Source organism: Eptesicus fuscus, chromosome 8, assembly GCF_027574615.1.
Source record: "Eptesicus fuscus isolate TK198812 chromosome 8, DD_ASM_mEF_20220401, whole genome shotgun sequence".
Lineage (NCBI taxonomy): Eukaryota > Metazoa > Chordata > Mammalia > Chiroptera > Vespertilionidae > Eptesicus > Eptesicus fuscus.
Window position 1 is genome coordinate 82447093 of NC_072480.1, and position 25386 is coordinate 82472478.

Consider the following 25386-nt stretch of genomic DNA (forward strand, 5'->3'; position numbering starts at 1 on the left):
GGTTTCAGCAGTCTTTACACCATGCAGAAATTAGTGAGGAGCAAAACATGAATGAAGACAGAGCCTCTGTCCCCTCCACACACCTTTAACCACCGTGATTACCAATCCACTATGAGGCATTTGACATCAGCATCCTTCCTCACAAAGGATGTGGACAATAAGAATGAGAAAGCCTGAAGGATCCCAGCCAGTAGAGTAGTTGTCAGTCAAGGATCCGTGTACTTGGGCACCTCACAAACAACATGCTTGGCCCTTCAAGAGACAGACTCTGGGAACTGAAACATCTCATGTAAACCCTTGAGAGTCACTTTTGCTTTGATATATTTCCGAAGGTGGAGATAAGTGCAGAAAAATGTACACAAAGCTAATAACCGGTAGGCTACTTGAGAAGCTTTGCCATGTTCAGATTCAGAACTGATTTCCTTGGAGATGGGCACATCATTTGGATTTGCCTGCATCAGACTCTGGTCCAGGCTCAATGATGGTTTGCTTTGTGTTCCAGCTGGCGTTGCGCGGCGTGGCCAGCAGCATACTGACATGGTCATCCCTGATGTCTGGGGATTTGCTGACCAGAGTCAAGACTTCCAAGTAGGGCACAGAAGCATCCTTAGTTTAATAACTTCTGAATGGGTGATAATTTTGTCACCATACCAGTCCATATCTTTGCCAAATCCAGAAGCCAGCTTCTGGAACAGGGAGGAGATGCTCAGCCTTCCTGACCCTCTCTCAGCGATGTCCTTGTGTTCCTTGAGAACATAGAATGAGATGTGCTTCTGCATGAGGACCCGCGGGTACTCCACCACCACTGGCCATCATCCGTTTTTCAAATGGTATTTTAATTTTGGCAAAATCATTGAAATATTCTTCCATGGTGACACAGATCATGTCTATAGCATTTGAGCCTAACAGCCACTTCTTTGGCTTTAGCTCATTGAGATGTTGCTCCAGGTCAAGAGCTCCTCCAGCAGGCGGCTGCGGCCCTCCTTTGCAATGGTGTCTCAAGTACCATCCATGTGTGGTTGCTCAGAGATACACCTTCTTGCATTTCATTTTTAATTACAGTACTTCCTTTTTAAACGGACTGGATTCTGGCAGTTGCTGATGATGCTTTTATATCTTGCCAGTTTCTCAGGTGTTCTTTTTTATACAGCTGAGCTTCATCTTTGTGTCTATTTAGCTGAGAACACAAACTAGTACCTTTGTTTCCAAATCTTCACATATTTGAGCTGCAACTTGAAGAATCTGTTCAAACATCTGGAGAATGATGACAGGGATTGTTGAGTGGTAGTGCTCACTTTGGTCAGCTCCAGGCTCAGTTTCTTCTACCTGGTCTTTCCTGTCTGTTTCTAATGCTTTCCACAGCCAGGCAGTGATGTTTGACGTGAGAGTTGACATATACATGGGGAGCAGCTCAGATACCATGTTTGGAGAAAGCAAAACCTACAGGGCATTTGTGTCCACTTCCAGACCCAGCTCCACATTTCCCACCGTTTCTGTGCTTGGGTAGATATTTAAGACCTACAAAAACAGGCTCATAATCTCATTTGCTTCTATGTCTTCCAACTTGAGCTCCTGTATCTGTGTACTCAGGGTCTTGTGGTACATGTTCAGGTGGTTTCTGAAAACTTCATAATAGGGAGAAAAACACTTAACCATCAGGTTTTTTGCAAAGATGAGATCATCCAGGTTGTTCTTACTTATGATTTCCAGGTGGCAGACAAACCACTTCTTGTCAGACTCCCTGGTGTCTGCCTGTGTGCCCTCAATTCTAGTCAAGGTTCTGTCCAAAATGGCGAACATTTTCTCCTTTAATTCTTGGACCTACTGGAAGGAACAAAGCTAGTTTTCTCTTTTTGGTCAGGTATACTGCCTGCAAGTGTTTCCAATTTCTTGAGCATGCTAATAATCGCAGTTACTTTAAAGTCTTTACGTTATATCTAGATCATCTGTGTGCTGTCTCTGTCTTCTCTAGATGCTTAGTTTTTGTAATTTGAGTCTCTCTGTTATTCATAGTAATTGTTTACTTATTTCTTAAAGAAAAAACAGAATAAAGGAGACTATCAACATTGCCATATCTCAGATATTTGAAGAAAGCAAGGCCTACTGGCCTATCTGAAGGCTCATTTAGGTTGCTAGAGAAAAGCATAACTTAAGACAGAGATAAGAATGATTCCAACCATTTTATTGAATGCTGGATGATGTGTAGGAAAAGTATAGCAATTCTGAATAATACTAATTTCTGGAAGAGAGAATTAATGTTTTACTTATTAGGAATTACAATAGGGATTGATCACCTTGATTCAATCAGAAAATGGGAGCATAAAAACTGATTTCAGGCTTAGTAAGAACTGTTTTAGTTCTAGTTTGAAGTAATCCTTTCAAAAAGAGTAGTACCTTTCAAAACTCTCACTGAAAACAAAGCTTGCTCACCTGGGCCCACCCCCCTTGCCAGGTCTTGAGTGCCAGTTTCCACCTCCCTAGCCCTTGGAGGTTGGCAAAAGCTCTGCTTAGCTTTCCAGCTCCATAGCGAATCCTTTCTCCTTAGCTTCTCAGCCTCTCGTGTTGAGAGTATGAGGAATAAACAATTCCCTCAGGGTAAAAAGCAGCACAGAAAGTTATGCTCACAGTTTTCAAATTCTCTTTCCTCCCAAACGTAGCCTCTAGATTCCAAGATGCCTGGATAACCTTCAACTCCATTTCCCCCCCTCCCAGCCCCATGAGACCGCTGAAAGCTCTTAGCCTTAAAATTCAACTTGATCTCTTGTTTAGTACCACTTACTACAGTAATTGGCCAATGCCTGGAGGGAAAAACTGTGTAGAATGGTGGACTCACCTCAGTGTTTTTCTTTTCTCTTGGATCATAGCCTTTCAGTTCTTACTGAATATGTTGTTCTATGATGACTTCAAACAGGTATTAAATTTTTTTATCCAGTTACAGTTTTTTTCCTTGCCACAAGGCTTGGTCTGCTACAACTACTCCATTGTTGCTCTAAACAAAAATGTAAAAGCATAATATTTTTTATGTAAAAACAGAATTTTTAATTTATCTGAAAATTAAAAACAAACAAACCTGGCAACACTGGGTCCACATTCTTACATGGACATAATGGCTGGAGGGAAGTAGCCTCTGGTCTTTTAATTTCAAGGATATTTTCTCCAGTGTTCTTTTATTATCTGGATCACTCAGGGATCCCTGAGATAAAAAAAAAAAAAAAAAAAAAGAGGGTCAGTAATCATGCTTTGGGTAATGCTGACATCTAATTGTGCTGTATTAAAGGAGAGCTAAAAGGAACATGAGGATGCATAGTCAGAAAAGCAACAGGAAGATGAGAGAGTGTTATTTCCTGGAAGTCAAGGGAAAAAGTTGTTTCAGGCTGGAGATCAACTGGGCTGAATCGTGCTGAGATCTCTAGTCAGGCTCTACTGCGTGACTTCGATGTAGCCGTGACCAGAGAGAGTATTTTTAGCAGAAATGAGGGCTACAGCCAGGTTGGGATGGCTTAAGTAGTGCATCAGAGATGTGGAAAGAAGGCAATGAATGTAGACAACGAGTTAAAAAGTCTGACTGTGGCAGGAAGGCAGGAGAAGGAGTGGTGTCAGGGGAAAGAGTGGGTTTGAGTGATACATTTAAGATACCTCCTTCTTCTCAGTGCATTCGCTGGCCTTTCCTGGCAAACTTGCATGATGAAATACTGCAAAGATATTTTCTTGAAGACAAGAAAGAGTGAAAGACAGCCAGCATTTTCGTATCTCTGAAAAGAAAGTAGCAAGTCTTGCTGGGCTATCTGGAGGCTAATTTGAGTTGCTGGAGAAAAGAGTAAATGAAGGCAGAGAAAGAGCTGACTTCAACCATTCACTGGAGCTGAGGAGTCACAGCGCGTTGTCAGAAGTTCCCCAACAGTCAGAGACAGCAGCACAAACTCTGCTTTATTTTTCCTCTTCAAAAACAAAAGGGATTCGGGGACACCCCTCTCCCCACCAACCCTAGCTACAGGGATCTGTTAATTGGCTCCCCAGTACGATTACAGAAGCAGCCTCCCTGATGATAATTGTAAATGACTGAGACGATCAGGTTTACCTTGTGGCGTCCCCGGGGACAGCAGTTAGTTTAGTCTGAATTTAGCATCAGCTGCCCAGGTTCCTTTCTTCTCCTCACGCAGGGGCTGGACTCATTCTATATTCTTTCAAACCCAATTAGTGTGAGGGCCTTTTCCCCCCTTTCTCCCTCCCATCCCCTGCAGCCCTCACAACTCTCCCTGGCTCCCCTCCACCTCACTTTCCAGCACTCCCTGAGCATGCCAACCCAGATCTGAAGTCAGAATCCAGGGCTGAAGTCAGATGGCTTTTAAGATTGGGCTCTTTTGTTTTCTTGGCCTGGAAGAATCAACTCCTGGCTTCGAGCTGTAAGTTACTGTTCCTCCAGGAAACTATGCACCTTCACTGAACTCAGGCTCCCTTAACTCCTTTACAGCTTGAAGGTACTGAGCCTGAGGATTTGATACTTAATTAGACATGTTCCCATGTATTGGTGGTCTTAAATAGAAGTTAACAGGCCAAAGAGTTAAATGGTGAAGGTTAAAACCAAACCTTTGGCTCTTTCATTTTCCAGAAGCCACTATGTCTGTGTGTATTTATATATGTATGCATATGTATGTATGTATGCTATATATGTAAATGTGTAATATAATGGTTATATATTACATATTTTGTGTATACCTAAACAAGTTATCTGATAGAGGGTATTTTTGCTATTTCTCAAAATAACAAATGGTTAGCTATTGAGTAGAGACGACTGTGGATTTGTGTTCTGGTTTCCTGTTTCAGATGAGTACACTAGGATATGTATACCAAGGGGGATGTGAAATCTCTTTAGATTTATGTTAGTTTACTCTATTACCACTATTTCTTAAATTTGCTAACTTGATTATTTTATTAATTTTTATCTATGTTCACATATGCATATAAAGGTTACAAATTAATTTCTTTGTACTGATTTTATGTATAGTTCACTTTTTTATTGTGGTCAAAACATAACATAAAATTTACCATCTTAATCATTTTGAAGTGTATCATATTATAGTTGTGTTTACTATATGCACATTGTTGTATAACAGATCTCAGGTCTTTAGAATTTTTTCATCTTGTAACATTGAAACTCTATATTGAACAACTCCCTTTTCCCTCTCCCAGGCCCCTGACAAATAATTCTCCTTTTTGTTTGTAAAAGTTTGATACTGGAGATATGACTACCTCATATAAGTGAAATTTTCAGTGCTTGTCTTTTTGTGCCTGGCTTGTTTCAGTTAGCACAGTGATTTTCAACCAGTTTGCCATAAGAATTTCTAAAACGTGCAATACCTGACTCTAGTCAGGGTTACTGACCTCTTTTCCCTTAGATTGTCTTATACAAAATGGCATTTCTAAAAAAAAAAAAAAAAAAGACAATAGCCAACAACACAATAGCTGTCTGGTGTGAATGAATCAAAATTATAGGTGTTTTTTTTTTTTTTTTTGTCACATTGACAAAAAAATCTATTTTTGGTGTGCCACAACATTTTAGTAATTGTTTTATGTGTGCCATGAGATTAAAAAGATTGAAATTGCTGAGTTAGCATAGGTTCATCCATGCTGTATCATATAAAATAATTTCCTTATTTTTTAAGGCTGAATAATAGTTCATAGTATGTATATATTTTGATTTTGACTTACATTTTCTTGATGATTGGTGATGCTGTCTTTTCTTATGCTTCTTAGCCATTTGTAAATTCAAGTCATTTGCAAATTCAAGATCATTTTCTAATTGGATTGTTTGAGTTTCTTTGTTGTTGAGTCATAGAAGTAATCCTTACATAACTTCTCCCATTCAGTAGGTTGCCTTTTCACTCTGTTGATTGTTTCCTTTGCTGTGAAGATTTTTAGTTTAATGTAGTCTCACTTACATATTTTTGTTGTCTGTGCTTTTGGTGCCATATCCAAGAAATCATTGCCAAATCTAATGTCATGAAATTTTTCCCCTATGTTTTTTCCTAGGAGTTTTACAGTTTTAAGGCTTACATTTAGGTCTTTAATCTATTTTGAGTTAATTTTTGTATATGATATAAGGTAAAGGTCCCATTTCATTTTTTTGCATGTGTATGTCCAGTGTTTTCACCACCAGTTGTTGAAGAACTATGCCACAAATTTTTAATTTATATAGTCTTTTCATTATCATTTAGATCTCAAAAGTTTGTAATACCCATTTTGAAGTTTTAAATTTGACCATGATTGATTAAGGTTCTTTTGTTGTTGCTTTATTTCCAATGTGTTAGTGAATTTTATTTGTTGAGGTCTGAGTATTCGTTACAAATGTTGACATGTATTGCAATGTGCTTGGTAGCATATCATTGGTTCATAGAGAATGGCCTTGTTGATGACTTCATGGATAATTAAAAATGTGTATGTGTGCTGATAAAGGATGTCCACTTGCTGCCTGTTAGATTATTTATTACCATCTATCTATTTATTAATCTCCATTAGATCAAGCTAGTTAAAACTATATAGGTCATACTAGACTACATAAGTACCAATACTTTCTTCTTGATTTTCAGTTTTTTAGAAAAGTATATTGAAATTCTTCCCTGTAATTGCAGATTTACCAATTTCTTTTTGTAATTTTGTCAGTTTTAATTTTATACATTTTAAGGTCTTGTAATAGACATAAAATTTCAGAACTGGTATATTGTTTGCTAGCTAAAGATTAGTATTATGTTTATAAAATGAAATTATTTTCCTCAGTAATGATTTCTGCTCTAAGGTATACTTTATTTGATACTAATAGTGCCAGTACCTTTAGTCTATGTTTTTCTGGTATATCTTTCTTATTTTCTTTTAATTTCATATTTTATGAATTAGTATCATTTATAATATAAACAGCATATAATTGTTTTTAAATCTATTCAGAAAATCTTTATCCTTTACCCAACAAAATTGATCTATTTACATTTATTTAATATCTTATATATTTGTACTTATTATTAACCTTTGCTTTCTTTCTATATGCAATTCTTTCAATTTTCTTTTCTTTTCTTTTCTTTTCAAAATTCTTTCAATTTTCAAAAAATGGAGTCATCATTTTTTAATTTCATTTTTTGTCCTTTTGCTATTTAGTTTTTATCAACTGATTTAAAAGTCATGTATTCTTCCTTTTCTCTTTAGAATTTATTCTTCAAAAATTTTATATGCTACAGTTATTATCTCTGCTTTTCTCCTGAATACTGCTTTTATCTTACAATAATTTTACTTAATCACACTTCTTTCATAATCCCTATATTTTTTTTTACCAGTTAGTTCCAACATAGTCTTAACCCTTTTAAAATTACTACTATTACTACTATTATTGCAAATGATATGTTTATATTTACCTCAATAATTGCCAATTACTTTTTTTTCTTTTATGTATTTATTGTCTAACGTTTTACATATGTCTCCTTTTTCCCTGCTTGATTCCCCCCACCCCCAGCCCCAGCCATTTCCACCCCAGGCAAGCCCCCACCGCCCCAGTGTCTGTGTCCATTGGTTAGCATTGTGCTAAGTGAAATAAGCCAGTTGGAGAAAGATAAATATCACATGATCTCGCTCATATGTGAGATATAATGATCAACATAATTTGATGAACAAGAATAGATCCAGAGACAAATGGTGGGTGGTTGGGGGGGCAGTTAGAGAGTAACCAAAGGACTTGTATGCATGCATTTTAGCCAATTACTTTTTATTGCTCCTTATATATTTGTCCATCTTTTGGGATTCATTCTCTTCTCATTGAAGTATACCTTTTCTAATTCTTTCATAAAGGTATCTAAGTGTTCTTAGTCAAAACAGTTTTGATGGTCATTTAAATAGTACAATACTCATATTTTTACATCTGTTATTTTCCCCTCAGAATTGTTATGTTATTGGTCCATTATCTTCTACCTCTCCCCACAGTTTCTCAATGGCAATCCCTTTGTAGGAAACCTACTTTTCTGTCTAAGTATGGATATGTCTGCATGTAGATTTAATTTTCCTGACCACAAATCACTGTACTTCTTATAGCTTAGGATTCTTGTATTTTACCAATTCTAAAAATCTTAAGACTATTTTTTTTGGGGGGGGACATCTTCTTATCTGCCCACCTGAAAATAGAGTTATTATTTATTTATTGGACTTTTTCTTTCTTTCCTCCATGTCTCTTAACATCTCTTTTATATTTTCCATGTGTTTATCTCTCCATTTTACATTTTAAGTAAGTTCTGTAGGTTTATCTATTTCTGTTTTTATTTTTCAACTTCTAAATTACATGTATAATTTAATAAACCATTTCTAGAAGTTAGTCTTTTTCAATTCTGCCTGCTAAGTTTTTATAGTAACCTTTACATTCATTATGCCTTCTAATCATAATTTTGAAAATTTTTAATCACTAAACATTTTTTAATGTATAGATTTTATGGTCTTTTCCAGATTGTTCTAATATCCCAAATCTGGGGTCATGCTAACCCTCTTGTCCAATTTGTCTGCTGAATCTATCTCACTTAAAAAGATAATTTCCTCATTTTATTTCTAACCTTTTATGGGCTTATTGTCAGTTTTTAAAAAGTATTAAATTCACTGCCCCCCCGCCACCCCAGGGAGTCCTGTTGGTCATGAGTATAGAATTCTTTCCTGCTCAGTATTATTAATTTCTTTCTACCAGTTACCTCAACGGGCCTATTAGTCTGGAACCAGATATTTCTCAGTTTTAAATTTCTGCCATGTAAGATACGAATTTGGATACTACAATTGCATATGATATTAGCTTATAGCTTTAATTTCTCATGATAGGCATTTTTTATTGGTTTGTTTGTTTACATCTTTATCCCTAAGATAAATTTTCATATTCCTTTCTTGGACAAGTAGGGGGAGAATGTTTATTACCTCTTATACAGATGGACTGAACCTTCCCATGTGATGGTTAAATTGGGTCTCAGTTCTCATCTATATGTACTGGCTCCAAATGGTATAATCTCAGCCAATTACTAAACAGTTCTCTATATGAATCCTATGGCTCTCACAAATACATTTTTTGAATATGACCTCCCTCTTGCTTCTGGCTGAAAGTTTCCATTTCAAATTCATTTGAATTCACTTTGTCATCCTGCTGAAACCCTAAGAGCCAGAGTGATCTTTGAAACTATTAATGACAGCACATCATTCCATTATTTAAAACTATTAGAGAGTTTCTCATTGTGCTTAGAATAAAATGTAATCTGTTTCTCTTAGTCTATAGAATCTTTCTTAATCAGGTCATGCCTATGTTTCCAACATCATTACATGTAACTCTTCCTCTGGCTTATTCACTATACTCTAACCACATTGGCTTTCTTTCTTTCCTTGAACACTTCAAGTTCCCTTTCCTTTTTTATATTTTTTATTTTAAAAATATATATTTTATTGTTTTTTTTACAGAGAGGAAGGGAGAGAGATAGAGAGTTACAAACATCTATCAGCTGCCTCCTGCACAATCCCTACTGGGTATGTGCCCGCAACCAAGGTACATGACCTTGACTGGAATCGAACCTGGGACCATTCAGTCCGCAGGCCAATGCTCTATCCACTGAGCCAAACTGGTTAGGGCTCAAGTTTCCTTTCCTAAAACAGTTTTTCCACAGGATCCCACCTGTCAATGGTCCCTGACCACCACATTCTCTATCACATCATGTTCATTTTCTTCACAGTACTTGACACAATCTGTACTTACTTTATTAATTTATTCATTTATTTTATGCCTCCTCCAAATAGAATGCATGCTCCATGAGGAAAGCAACTTCGTCTTGGTAATTTCTCTAACTCAGCATCTAACACAGTGGCTGATACACAGTATGTAGTGAATACATAAATATATCTTCAATAAATGAAGATGGAAGTTATGTTAAAATCTTCTAGTTCAACTTCTTTCATTTATAAAATGTAAAATGAGCGGGTAAAATAGCAGAGAAAGATTTGAGAATTTGCTCACAATCACAAATGTTTAAAGCGATACCTAAACCAAGTACTCAGGTCTCCTGATTCTCCTTTCTGGTGATCACTCCACTGGGGATAGAAGAGCTATATTAGGAATTTGGGAAGACAATGGAGAATACAGGGTGATCCATGACCTCCATCACACTTAAATGATAAGTTTCGTGGAATATATACATATTAATTTATTTGGAAAGGAAGACTATAGCTTTTACCCAATTTTCAAAAGGGTCAGCAGTCTTTAAGATATTTCTTATCTTAAAGACTGCTGACCCACATATTGTTTACAAACTGCAAGTTGCTTGCATGTTTTCTCTTGTCTTCACATCATTTCTTCTATTAATAAGAATTGAACAATTGATGAATTAAGTATCCACTATATTGTCAAAGGATCTAGTTTTATGACTTGTATCAAAATGTTGCCAACTATAGCTAAAGGGTTTGGTTCTGAAGCTATAAAATCACTTGGCACATAAGTCTAGGGGTCCTCTGCCAATTTTATTTATCCATACTGGCAGTATGAGAGCCCAAACATTGGCTATAGTTGCATATACCTCAATATTTCTTTAGCCATATTTCTAATACCCATTCCAATAAATACTGAAGAATAAATAATTTCTCATTCTAATTACTTTGCTGTGTTGGAAATGAGATCATTTGTGGGATAAGGTTTTACTCTGGGGAACTGAGTGAGACTGGGATGCTGAACAGATCGGTCAATATGTGTATAGAAGTAGATTTTTGGATTTGAATACACACAGGGCTTCTCCATACTTTTTCAGAAATATTTTGTTTCTGTTAAACCAGCTATGTGTATAAAATGGCCAAGGGAATGGGGAGAAAGAATATTGTTTATGCAGTAGATGTCAGTAGCATACCTTACCAGGCCATGAGCCATTCCCCCTTCCTTCCCTGAAGACAAGTCCTCCACTCAGAGGCACCTCACTCCTCAGCCACTGATAGTGGGAGAGAGTGGCAAAGCTGAGCCCAGTATGCACTTTCTTTTAGAAATCAGGATGTGAGATTCAGAGATAGGGCAGTTTAATTTCTCATACACCTATAACTCTACTTATAAATTTGAAAATGCAGAAACATGTATTTTTCCATTTGTATGTAAAAAGAGAAAGATGAAGAAGACAGGTAAGATTAAAAAAGACAAAAAATGTTTCCTTGGTTTCTGAAAACTTCCCTTACAATTATTTTTTCCCACATAGATTTGGCTGATTTCATTATAACCTAAGTTAAATAAAATTTTTATTTCCTGTGAATGATTTTTTTGTTTTGTTTTGTTTTATTTCTTTTATTTGTATGGTTGGAGGCATAATGTGTATAAGTGCTGGAGTAAAAAAAATAAGTTTTGCATGCTGATTTGATCATCTACCCATTAATTGCAATAATTTAGAAATACTAATGTATTGTTTATCTGAAATTCAAATTTAACTGGGTATACTTTATCTGGCAACTTTGTGACATAGTTTCTTTCTTTGTAAAATCTATCCTATCTTATAAAGAGGGAATATGCAAATTGACCATCACACTATAACAAGATGGCTGCACCCAAAAAGGAGGCAGGGATTCCATAACACAGATGGCTGCGCCCACAGCAAAGGCAGAAATCCCGTAACACAAGATGGCTGCACCCACAGCAGAGGCCGAGTTTCCGCAATGAGTCTTAACAAGCAATCAGCAGGGACCTGAGGCTGCGTGGCGCTGGGCCGGGGCAGGGGACCTAAGGCTGTGCCCCCTGCCTGGTGGGGCTTGACAAGGAACCTCAGGCTATGCCCCCTGCCCGGCAGGGTTTGACAGGGGACCTCAGGCCATACCCCTCCCAGCAGGGCTTGATGGGGGACCTCAGGGTGCACCCCCCACCCAGTGGAACTTGACAGGGGACCTCAGGCGGCACCCTTCACCTCAGCGCCAGGCTGGAGGACCTGAGGCTGCACCCCCCGCCATGCGGGGCTTGATGGGGGACCTCAGGCCACACCTCCTGGCCTGTGCTGGGGGATCTCAGGTTGTGCACCCCGCACTGGCACCAGGCCAGGTAACCTGAGGCCATGCTCCCACCCGGTGGGGCTTGACAGGGGTAGGGCCGGCAGGGTCTGTATCTAGCCCAATGTGGGTGGAACCAGCCAGGTCTGGGTCTTGCACAATTTTGAGGCGCATGTGGGAGGGCGGGGACTTGACTCTGGTTCCTATGGCATGCCCCAGACTCTGACAGGACTAAGATTTTCATATACATTTTACTAATTTTCTTTCATCTCTGACACTTCTATTATAGAGAAAGGGAAAATAGCAATATTAAAATGTTTCCTCTAATTAATTTCCTTTTAATGTGCACAGATTTCATGCACCGGGTCATGGCTAATATTTCATGGCTAACATGCAAAGTGTCCCCTCTGGAGTTTGACCAGGAGACCAGGAGTTTACTCACTCTCTGTGCCATGTGCTGACCACCAGGCGGTAGCATGGGATGAAGGAAGGCCCTGGCTGGCAGCCGGAAGGCTTCAAATGGCCCTGATCGCTAGCCAGGCCTAAGGACCCTATCCATGCATGAATTTCATGCACCAGGCCTCTAGTAGACGTAATAATACCAAATCAGCAAAGATGTTGTTAAAAATGTCAATGATATAAAAAACATTATATAAAACAATTTATGAGAAATATGGTTTATTTTTTCTTTCCTCTTCCCTTCCATCTATCTGGTATCTATGGCACAAGTAGGCATTGCTTATGAAGCTCATCATTACAAGATTGCGAGTAAATACTTTCTGGATGTGCTGAACTTTTCTTTCTTATGTTAAATACCTGGATGAAATGACTTAAGATGAGGTTTATAAAGCAGTGGATTGATTCTTTTGGAATATGTTTGTTATATGTCTTTATTCTTGATTTACAAAATTTGGAAAGTTATATATTTCATTTTACTTAACCTCACCCAGCCACTCCATCCCAAGATATTCTAATATTCATTCTTGTGCTAGGCATATACTAAGGTCTTGGCTTTACACAAATTGGTTTCTAATTCAAACCAGCATCTCCCCATCGGGTTTTTCTGACCTCCTATAGTCAGAAGAAAGAAAAAGTATGAGAAAAAAAGAGAAGAAAATAATATGCTAGTTTACTATTTGCCAGTTTGAGGAGAAAGAATGTAAGATTTTTTTATTTGGGGGCTCTTTATTTCTTATCTTCTGTGTCGATGTCCTTCTCATTTTTATTTTGATTGCTTATATTCTCTGACTGGGGGCACCCAGAAGCGTCTGAGGACTTCTTTAACACAGCTCAACACATTTTCTTTTCAAGGGACACAGAGCAATGAACTTCCTTACAGAGGCATTTTTAAATCATATATTTCTTTATTTATTGCACCAGATCCAGCAGGATTGGATCAGCCTTTTGCTTCTTCCCAAATAGTGTGGACTTGCTGATCAACCATGAAGCAATGGGCATGACAATGGCATGCTTCCATTCTTATTTATCTTGTTCAAAGTCACCATTTCCGGAGATGCCTTATAAATAGCGAGCTAGGAGCTTGTGGAGAATATCAGCAGATCAAGTTTGAATAGGTACAGGTAGCCCCTGAGGGGGCTCCTTCATGTTTTCCTGTCCCGGATGTGTCCGGGGTGATAGTTCACCACTCTGAGTCAAAATGGATTGCTTAGAATTACCAACAGGGGTAGTTTTTGGCTCCCATAAATGGACTGATGTGTTCGATAGCTGTGTTGTCGTCTGGCCAACAGGGTTGTCTGTGGGAGGGTTATTTATGTCTGCAGGTGCCTTTGAGGCCTGTGGTGCTATAATTATACTTCCGCAAGAAGAATTATCCTTTTCATGACAAGAAATGTTGAAAGGGATCGCACAAAACACAAGGTCTGAGGGCAGCAGCTTAAACTCATTGGCTGGCCGGGTAATCACAAACCTGTAAGAAAAGGCAAAGATGAGTCAGAGCCTACACAGCTGGGACAGGGTGGCAATAGGCAATGGCCAAAGTGCAGCAGTCATCTCGATGGCCCAAAGAGGGAATGTTGCTGTTTCACTTTGCTTCATTGTTGTTGTTTTTTTTTGTGTGTGTGTGATTAGTGTGTCTGTACTGGGAGACTACTATAGTCAGAGATGTCCTTGACTAGAAACTGAGAGACTAGTTTTTATCCCCACCTCTGACACTAACCACTCCTATGCATGGCCTTTCCATTTTCTGGGCCTTGCTTTTCTCATTTTTTTAATGGGAGAGGGATACGGCTGTGGTTTGGACTGATAGATCTCTAAAGACCTTTCTGACTCCAGGATTCTTTGCTTTCAATACCCACTACACTAAGGACTTCAGCTGGCACAATATTGAGCACTTAGCCAAGCTTGATCAAAAGTGGAAGATTACGTGCACTCCAGATATTTCCATCCTGACTTGGGCCTATCTTAATGCTTATGCCACCAACTTTTACATAGAACGTAGTTTGATCAATGAGGAAAAGAAACAAAAATTAAACTAAAGTTGTATTTGAAACCTTGACTGGTATGTAACTAGTGAGCATTGATGAGCCTTAAAGAACACCCAGAGCCTACACCTGCATGGAAAGAATGCAGGGAGGCAGGATGCCTTACACAGCATCAGGCATAGAGCAAATCCTCAATGCAAGTGAGTTACATTAACTAATACACCAGTGCTCATGTCAGAATGCGGAGCCAGGATAAACTTTCATGACTTTTCATCCTGCATTTCTTCATTGCCACCCCAGGTGATCACCTCTCCTTTCCCAAACACCAATCTCAATTCAAGGTTGACTTTCTTTTGCTGAATAATCTTCCCACTTTTATCTTTTCCACTGAATCCCCTGTAACCTCTATAATATCCTAAACAAGGTCAACTATAATCACATACTCTCTTTAAAACAGAAATCTCATTTCCTTCCCTGAGGTTCTCTCAGGTATGGACAGCATATTCTCCCAATTATCATGTGCCACAGGTGTGCCAGAGGTATCAGGGGAGGGGATGGAGTTCAGGCAGAGAGAGCGAGGGCTGAAAGGGGGAGAGAGAGAGAGAGAGAGAGAGAGAGAGAGAGAGAGAGAGAGAGAGAATGAATCAGCATTATTCATTCTCCCCAGTGCTGCTTCCAGAACATCACTGCCCCCTCACTATCTTTGTGGTTAGGGCTCTACAGTCCTATCACCCTCCCTCTTGATTCACCGGTGTCATCTATAGCCCTACATGTTTATTTAGGCCTTTGGCACTTGGGACACCTCAAGCTCTAGTGCCTCCACCATCTTACACACCTCTAGTGTCTATGTGGTTTATAAATCCAACATCCAGTCATATTTCTTTGACTTACACTACCCAATGATCTTTATCTCCAAAGCACACTTTCCTGGACACACGCTGGATATTATCATTTCCTGCATGTCTCACCTCTAAAACCTTATGCTTCAATATATTACTGTCTGACAGTAACTTCCTATCACTCTTTTGCTCTCATTCTCATGCTGAGTACATCTACTCTTTCACTTCATCAGGACTTCCAGTCCTTTGTCCTTTCACATTACAGTCTACAATCGCTCCTACAGATCCACAGTAAACCTCTCCTACCTTTCCTCTCAGTAGTTAATCTAAATTCTTACCTATTTCTCCACTCCCTGTAATACTTCCTCCTCCATCTTTTCTCTCAGCAATGGCTATCCCTGTACTTTACTGAGAAACCCTAGTGTTACATAAAAATTCCCTTAAGCACACCCCATCATCTATAGATAAATTTGCTTGGCATCCATTCTTTTCCTTCTTTTTGCCTATGTGCAGAGAGATTATCTTTCCTTCTATTCAATATTACTCCATTTTGAGTAAATTGGCTGCTTTCCCCTTCTTCCTGAACGAGTTTCTATCAATCTATTTCCACTCTAATATTTTTAATTTTCCTCCTCTATGGACTCCTATCCATTCCCACTGTATGAATATTAGTTCAGACCTACATTATTGTGTTGTTATATACTGTTGTATACTCTCTTTTCTCCTCCTGTCCTCTATGTACATTTCCTGTATCTTCCCCGTTGTTGTCAGATTGATCTTTCCTTAAACTTAAATTTGAATACATAATTCCCATAATAAATATGTACAAAGCACAGTGGCTGGAAATGAGGCATTCAGTAAATAATTACCTAAGGAATCAAGCATAAAATAAGTAAATCTTTCCAATGTGAATAGTGGAATTTAACTTTAAAAAATTACATAGTCAAGGATGGGAAGTTACAAAACAAAACAAAACAAACAAACAACATAAAAAAAAAAACACAGAAAAAATAACCTGATTCAAAATCTGGGTCTACATTTCAGTTTTCGTTGGGGACAGAGAGGCCGATGTTACATGGCTTATATTCGATCATAATTACCAGGATTTATTCATGTCATTTACATTCATTCTTCCTTATTCCTACATCATCATAATCTACTTCCTTGCACCCTTCTTTGCAACTGTGGACCCTGAGTTCTGGACCTCTCTTTCACCTAGAATAAAGCAGTTTGGGCTTTTATGCTTGGATGCGTGGCTAGCACTTTCCAAACTAGTATACTCCCCTTTTGTGATCCGGATTGCGCTCCTGGTCATCTATCAGGCGGTATAGGCCAAGGCACAGGATTCCAAAATTATTCAACAAGCCACAGAAAACTTGCCCAAAGGTCTTTTTTGGCTGGGGAGAGAAGAGAAAAACATGTCTATTGGCTCTTTAATGAAGCAATGACAAGCCCTACTGGAGTGTCATTTGCCTTTACTTGTAGGGTTTGGAAGACCTAGACACCATCTCCTAACATCTATATGGTAGCAGTATTAAGTGGCTTGAAAGTGAGGCTTATGATTAGTTTTGATCATCTAATCCCAGTGATTGTGTTTATCACTCTGGTCTTTCAAGAGTGTTTGGTGGGTGTGGTGTGGCGATTTTGGTAACCATTAGGAAGTAGCAATGAACAACAGGTTGGAATATTCCATTTTCAGGGTACATAAATAGGGTGTTAAGTGACCTCCAGGGAGTGATCTTCTTATCCCACTCTACAACAGATTATAGCTCCAAGCACTGCTCTTGACACTGCTCTCAGGGTATAGCCAACAAAGGCTCTACAAGTGCACAGCAGGTTCAAAAGCAGCAGCTAATGGGTTCAGTGAAGTAAAAAGAGAGCAGTCTTTCAGTTCTCCCCAGAATAAAGGACAAGGTGAGGACAAGACCTAAGTGGAGAAAGAAAGAAGTGTGTTGATCTCTGATACTGACAGGAAATTGCCAGTGCCTGTTGTCCTGGGCATATAATCACTCACAAGTCAACCTTTGGTGAGGAACCCAGGACCACAAAAGGACAAAGGGCCGAACTCTATTGAAGGAACTCTGGAATGTTGTTTGCACCTGGAAGTCAGATAGATGCACAGAGCTCGTATCTGTTGAGACATACCAGGCACAGAGGCTTGGAAGAGCCTGCTGCTTGTGAAGGGGGTTCTGCTGATGTCCTCTGAACCAACAAAAGATGTTTCTTTATAAAGGCCTGCCCCTATAGATGCATTGGAGAACTGAATGCAATGTCAATACAAACTAAATTCAAAAGCACCACGCTGATCAATAGATTACTCATTTCCAGGCTGGACTCTATTCTGACCGCCAAATGCCAGGTGCTCCATTAGAGTCTGCCAGAATGGTTATTTCCTCCCAGTCTACTGTTCACCAGTTCAGTGGGCTAAGAAAACTCAAGCCTTTTCTGCTGGCTAGTTTCCTGATTTCCACTGACCAGTGGAAACCAGTTTCCTGATTTCCACTGACCTGATTAGATTTCTTTAGTGTTTCGGGTACAGGGAGAGGGGGCAGAGCTGGGTCAGGTTGCCTTAAGAGGCACCCCTGCTTTGTCACTGGTAGACAATGTGGTCTCGGTGAGCATTTGTTTCCCTGGCCCTTAGCTTCTTGTCCTATGCAGTGGGACTAGTAACAATGTTTACCATGCAAATCCTCAGACAGATTAGGTTGGGGGGAAAAAGCAGTCAGACACAGGAGAAATGCTCAGTAAATACTAGCGTTACAATTATTATTGATACCCTTGTCAAAGTACAAGTTGTTGGACCTCTCTGATGCTTCCTGAAGACTTGGAGTTTTTATCTGGAAGATGGGGATAATAACAACTGCTTTAACCACCTCCCAGCATTGTTAAAATAAATATGAGATGTGTGAAAATGCACTGCAAATTGTATAATACACTTTGAATATGAGTTGTATTAATTTGTTGTTATTATTATTATTATTATTATTATTATTATTTCTGTGCTATAGGCTATCTACTGACCCAAATAGCCTAGACTGCTTTCATAAATTCAGAGACAAAAAGGAGCAGGAAACTCACTTCAATATCCAACAAAATGGTTTGGCTTAAGGACAGAAGCCCCAGCTTACAGCGGTTCCTTCTGGACAACAATGCAGTGCAGCTGTTAGAAGGCCCGCATAACTTTTCCTTTTTCAAATGTTGTTCCATCTGGGAGCTCATCCCTCCTGTCACCAGCATCTGAAGGAGCTCCAGGACATGATAATTGTAGAACGCCTGGAAAGCAAGGACAGGCCATGTGTTAAGTCAGAAGAGCCAACTCCTAAACAGTGGATTTGTATAGTCTCGGAGAAATGGATCCGATGGTGCAAAGCAGTGTGTCTCATTATCATTATTAACATTAACTAAAAGCTGGCAGTGTGGATAGGGTGCTGGGTTAGGCAAAGTGCAGAGAAAATAACACTGACCTAGTTCCTGCTCTCTTGAGGGTTACACTATAATGAAGAAAGAAATGGGTAATTACACTGACACCAAGTATATCCCCTCTCCCAAAAATGACAGAGGAGTATGCCAGGCCACAGGTACCCTACTAATCATCTACATATATTTAAAACTAGAGGCCCGGTACACAAAATTCGTGCATTAGGGGGAGGGGTTCCCTCAGCCTGGCCTGTGCCCTCTCGCAATCTGGGAGCCCTTGGGGGATGTCCAACTGACAGCTTAGGCCCACTCCCTAAGCCATCAGTAGGATATCCTTAGCACTGCCACGAGGCAGGAGAGGCTACCGCCACTGCTGCACTTTCCTGCCATGAGCCCAGCTTCTGGCTGAGCAGTGCTCCCCCTGTGGGAGCGTACTGACCACCAGGAGGCAGCTCCTGAGTTAAGCGTCTGCCCCCTGGTGGTCAGTGCACATCAATTGACTGGTCGTTCTGCCATCAGGCTGAAACCGGCTCTCAGACATCCCACAGATTGCAAGAGGATGCAGGCCAGGCCAAGGGACTGCACCAGTGCATGATCGGGGCTGGGGAAGGATGCGGGAGGTTGGCTAGCCAGGGAGGGACCCCAGGAAGGCTCCTAGGCATGTCCGGCCCATCTTCCTCAGTCCTGATCAGCAGGACCCCCCAGCAGTAAGCTAACTTACTGGTTGGAGCGTCTGCCCCCTGGTGGTCAGTCCACGACATAGTGACTGGTGGATTGGTCGACTGTCTGGCCCCTGGTGGTCAGTGCTTGTCATAGCAAGCAATTGAGCGTCCTTAGCATATCATTAGCATATTACACTTTGATTGGTTGAATGGCTGACTGGATGGCCAGACACTTAGCACATTAGGCTTTAATTATATAGGATAGTCAATAAGACTTCTATAGATTTTTCTTTAGGGGACTACTGATATTGTCATCCATACTTGAATCCTTTGTCTGTGAATTTACTTATATTCCTTTTGATTGTGACCTACTTGAGTACAAGTCTTATCACTATTTAGATTTCCCATAGCTCCCATGGAATACTGTGCAGATTGTAACTACTGAATAAAATAATGGAATTTTAAAATCTTTGACATCGAAATGAAACCAAAGGAAGACGTGTGTGCCAACATCTTATTCTGAAAGTACCTTGAGGTTGAATAACCCTAGCCATTTTCTGAAACTTCTTTTTCAAAGGATTCTTAACTAATTCAGTATACACCAGGCATTATCATATATGCAAATATCAGTATAATATATTACTCATTAGGTTTCTCAAGTCTATTGAATATATAATATTTTAAATTATCTACCCTTTGTTTTATCAGACTTTTACTCCAGTAGAAATGAGAATTTATATGCTTATATATTACCTATATAAAATTCAATAATTTTGTTTTTATTATAAATTCTAGGAATGACATCAATTGTTATTATTCTAGAAATTTTACTATTCACTTTCTCTACTCCCAAACTCAGGAACTTATCTCCTAAAGCCTGGGTTATAATATAGACCTCTTTATTGATTTTCCTTGTTTTTCTTCTCATTTGCAATCTACTGTGCAAAAAGCTTCCAGCCAGAGAGATTTTCTAGAAATAAATCAGATCATGCTATTCGCCTCCTCTAAACTTTAGAGTCAGTTCCCTGCTGCAAAACCAAGCTCATCTCCTCCATCATGGACCCTCCAGGGCCAACATCTGAAGGAGCTCCAGGACATGATAATTGTCCATTTGTAGTTGCACATGCTGTACATTTACTCCATCATGCTTCTGTTTTGGAACAGCTGGTTCACTTCTCATCAGCTTGGCAAACTCCATGCTGGCCTCCTCATCAGAATAAAGTTACCCTTTCTTTGTGGTCCCATGGCCACTGGCTTTTATTCTATTTCATTCTTCTTTATTTTATATTAGTAGTTTGTCTGAAACACACCTGAGTTTGAATCTTGCACTGGCACATCCTAGCTGAGTACCTTCAGACAATTCATGTGTTCTTTCTCAGGAACAGTCTGATAATCTTTAAAGCTGACATAATAATACCCACCTTTGAGCACTGTCTGCAGGATTAAATGAGATATACAGCACACATTACTAAATCCTGTTGTCTTCAACATTGGTTCTCATGTATCTGGATCACCTGGAGGGATATTCATGAGTGCAGATTTCTGGGATTCCAGTTCTACTGGGTCAGAGTTTATGGACAGATATGGGAATCAGAATTAAAGGGCACATTTGGTGGTCCTGACACTGGTTGTCCTCAGATTCTGGGCAACACTTGCCTAAATTATGTGCCCTTTTAGAGGATGGACTGTGTCTCCTTAGCATTCACACCCTCAGGAGTGCATTGAACCAGACATTGTCCAAAAACTGTAAGAATATTGACTGCAATTGGCCACCAACCTTTCAAGACCTCATGGACCACCAACAGGCAGTTGAATTTTAACAAATATACAAGTACTTTTAGTAAAAATGCTATTGGGACAAGGTGACCTAGGAAATAAAACCTATATAAATTCATCGAGAAAAAAAAACCACACACATGAAAAAACACACTTCATAGTATTTTTCAAATTAAAAGATGACTTTAAATGCCTCCTCCACCCTAACATCCAGACTGAAGGCATCCCTGGAGTGATGGTCTCCTCCTCACATTTCTCCTCTGTTCCATCTGGCTCCCACCCAGAAGTCTGCTTGTGAAACTGCCTCCCTGAGATCCAGAAGGGAGCAGGGGATGTAAATCCAGGTTGAGCCACAATCTGTTTAAGAACAAGTGGCCATAGTGTAGAGTGATCAGATAATGCTGTTAGACTAATTCCCCACTGATTAGAGAAAGGAGTAAATTCCAGAGTTATTCTGGTGTCACAGGCTCTAGGGAAACTTCTACTTGACATATTTAACTGAGAGAGGCTTAGCTTTTGAATATAGTATGTCTTCAGCTTTGACATCAAAAGGATTTCAATCTATATTGGGAAAACTAATTGGATTTACATGTCACCCTTACTCTGTGGTCTCCTCTGGTATTTTTATCATTTGGGGTTCTATGGTATTGGCCTTATTGGTCTCTTTCTTTTTTAATCTCTCCCTCTCCTTCTCCCATTTATTATTTCTCAAGAAAATATAAAAATTGAAAAATGCTTGAAATATTTTAGGATTTCTAAACTTGAACAGTGTTTCTAATACAATGCTATTGACTAGACTTTGGACTTCTAGTGTTAGGAAATGTTGCAGCCCAAAGTGTTTTAACTTTTAGCTACAAATTAAGCTTGAGTCCTCTCTCATAACCTGGACTATTACTTAATAACATAGGTACTAACATCTTAACCACTTGCTTTGTATTCTGAGAATCTTAAAAGGCCTTAAATCAAACATTCTTTGAGAAATACTTCTAATTGAGAATGAGGCTATATGGTAGGAAAACTGCAACTAACAAGATGAGTGACCTTGATAAAGTCATGTCACTTCTGTGAACCTCACTTTCTTATAAATAAAGGGAAATGCTCCCTAATTTGAGTCCAGTTCTGAAGTTCTATTGTAAAGCCACACGGGAATCCTGCTTATGGGGCTGAGTGCCTCTCTATGTTTTCATTTTTATAGCATTGAAAAAATAGAGGATTGAAAGGGAATCTGAATTACACCTTACAGGAATGTTTCTCCAATGGGGGTAGGAGTGTACAACCGTATATACCAGGGGATACCTGAAGCCACAGTGTCAACTGAGTCAAGAGATTCGAAGGGAAACCACATTACATTAGGTTGAAAAGGAAAATCACAGGTATATCCAGGGAAAGTAGGAAACACCCTCTTGAAAATCTAAACAAAAACTTCAGTGACAAGTTCACACCATGTTATTCAGGCTTTGCTCTGTCCTTGGGACTTGCATGTTCAATCTTCTTTGTGTTTCTTAAGGGCAATTTGGAGGAAAAGGAGGAGAGGCACCGTTATGGCTTCTGAGTATTCATGAGAAGGAAGAGGGCCCTTAAATATTAGGTTGGAAATGATCTTGTTTCAAAAACTCCTGAGCTGTTAGCTGCCCTTTTCTTGGGCGGGGGGAGTCTCTTCTGAACCCATCTGATTCAGCCTTGCCCTCCTGGGCAGTATGGGCATCAGAGAAAGAAACATTTTGATTTTAATTATATCCTCTGATGACGCAGCACCGGAAACACATTTCTTGGTGCACTAAGCTGGGCAGCAGGTTGGAAGAGCCAAACCCAGAAGATGTTCTTTGGGGAGGGGAAATTATGGGACACAAGGGATATGCAAAATGGGGTGGAATGGCCGATTCCTGTCTCCCATACAGGACTCCTGACTGGAAATTGGAAAGCTGTATCAGAGTCGAGGAGAGCAGCATTCTGGTTCATTTATTTTATGTCTCTCTGTTGGTCATATGGTCTAACTTCTAGGGAAGGGTTTTCAATGTCTTCTTAATAGCAAAACTCCTTCTCCAAATCAAATTTTACATAGGAGCCTCATACATGACCCAGATGAAAGCAGAGTTGTTCTGATGAGAAAAGGTGTGGGTGGGCGTGTCCTGGTCTCATCTTCCCTGCAGGTCTCCCCAGCAACTCCAGAGCACTCTGGGGAGACAGGCTCCTCTACGCAAAACATCAATATCAATGTATTGGAAAAATAGTCATCATCAGAAAGAGAGATTTCTGGAGTGGCAGTCATTTGCGGTCTTACTCTGTAATCATTACAAATTTGGGTCTGAAAACCAATTTGTCATCATCTCTAAGGGCTGTGACCTTTGGTACATTATTAACCCTCTGATGCTCAGATTCTTCATCTGTAAAAAGAGGCTCATAATTGTATTCTCCTAATTGGGTTGATAGGAGAATTAAATGAGGTAAGTAGGTATGTAATGCACTTAGCAAAGTGAGTGCTTGAGATGTGGTTATTACTGTTCCTATCACACATATTGCTCTATGAATATTATCTCAACAACGAAACTGAGCAGAATAAGCTGACTTGAGGTCGGTGTTGGGAAAGATGCAGGTATGATCTGGAGGCAGAAAACTATGATCGTTAACAGTTTGCCTTGGGAGTGTGCTAGAGCAGCCTTCACCAACCTTTCAAGACCTCATGGACCACCAATGTCCACAGACTACCAGTTGGTGACCGCTGCTCCAAAAGTTTCCTTAAACCAGTGGTTGCCAACCTTTTGGACTTCATGGACCACCAGTGGTCCATGGACCACCAGTTGGCGACTGCTGTGCTAGAGGGAATGATAGACTTTGGTTCCTTAACTGATATCCTCACTTAAGGGGAGGTCCAGATCTTTGCCTTCTTCCCACACTTCTCCACAAGGTGATGCTCTGATATGTATGGAGAACAAAATGGGGTGTTGGAGAATATATTCTGGAGCCACCACAGTGGCCCCAAATATTTCTAATGCAAAAGCATAAATTTTCTGTTCCTCTTTGGGGCTACTGAGCAGGTGTAAATCAGGAGGCTGACCAAGATCAAAAGGTCCTCAGAAGAGCAGACACGATGGAATTGGAGGCATAGGCCTGACCTTTGTGCTCTTTCTTTCTATGTAGCTTGATGACAGGAAGTCACCCCCACTCTTAGAAGGCCAAGTTCAGCCAGAAGTACCAGGTCCAGGGGGAAGGAAGACAAGTATGGACAGGGTTCTCTGAATATTTTCAAAGGTCTAGTTCAGCTTATCTTGGCCAGAGACTTGGGGCTGGATCTCTAAATAGTATTATGCATTTGTCTTGCTGAGCCATACATTATCAAGGATTCATGAGCTCCACATGGGAAGAGACTCTAGTCTGTTTAATCACTGCTGGTCCCCAGAACCTAGAGCAGTGCTCTGCACAGAGTAGCTCTTCAATCTGTATTTGCACAATGGATTCATTGGAAATTCTGGAATAGATGTCTGCTTAGTGGCTAAAGAGGTGCTGAGAGCTGAAGAACAACCATGTAGTCCAAAATCCACTCCAAGGGAAGGGCAGTGGAGAGGGAGATTTGACTTAACTCATACCACCAAAGGCCAAAGCTTTGCCTTGAACTCCGAACCCCTTTATGGATGGTTTCCACATAAGCTTGTGGGGATATTTTAAAGAGAAGAGAAGACAGCATCTCTTAAGCTCTGACACCAAAGGGCCGAGGCACTGGAAGCTGAAAGGCAGATGCACTGCAGACCCACTCGTTCCACCTGGTATCAAGTGTTCCTACTCTTACATTTTTAATCTTGAAAATGTAAGGATTTTGCTGTCCTTGCCAGGTAGTTGTGAGAAAAGATGAAATACTGTATGTGAACAAGCGTTTTTGAAAAATCAAATAGACTTTAGAATTGTGAGACATTACCATCATCTACCCAGGTCCTAAAGATCCACTCTCTCCTCTGCCAGGGACTTGGTCCTGGGGGCTCTTCAGCTTAGCTGCACTTACTGTGGCCAGGAGGGAATCCAAGAAGCTGCCAGAAAAGACCGAGCCTGTGGAAAAGGAGGTGCTGAGATGCAGGCTTGTTCCTGGGAGGTGCCCTTCCATTCCACCAAGCTGTTCAATAAAGTGGATGTTGGAAGGATTTTCTGCAAAGCAAAAGAGGCAAGTAGGAAAAGGCAGGCAGACAAGTTTAAGAATACAGGAATTGCCTTAAGAATATATGCAGACCACTTGATGAAAGGGTCTGATGCCTGCTTTGGCGT

At 39.9% G+C, this 25386-nt stretch overlaps 1 protein-coding gene and 1 pseudogene across 1 annotated transcript in view; both read right to left on the reverse strand.

Annotated features, from left to right (window-relative positions):
• Positions 1–379: 379 nt before the first annotated feature.
• LOC103290332 (exocyst complex component 3-like) lies at positions 380–7335 on the reverse strand (annotated as a pseudogene).
• Positions 7336–13351: 6016 nt separating this feature from the next.
• The window catches only part of KCNU1 (potassium calcium-activated channel subfamily U member 1), a 124750-nt gene continuing 112715 nt past the window's right edge, over positions 13352–25386 (reverse strand). Inside the window, exons 24-27 of the mRNA XM_054719936.1 lie at positions 25130–25269; positions 18359–18553; positions 16564–16677; positions 13352–13926 (exon numbers count right to left, since the gene is read on the reverse strand). Coding sequence (XP_054575911.1) covers positions 13561–13926; positions 16564–16677; positions 18359–18553; positions 25130–25269 — 815 coding nt within the window. The 3' untranslated portion in view covers positions 13352–13560. The remainder of the gene's footprint in view (positions 13927–16563; positions 16678–18358; positions 18554–25129; positions 25270–25386) is intronic.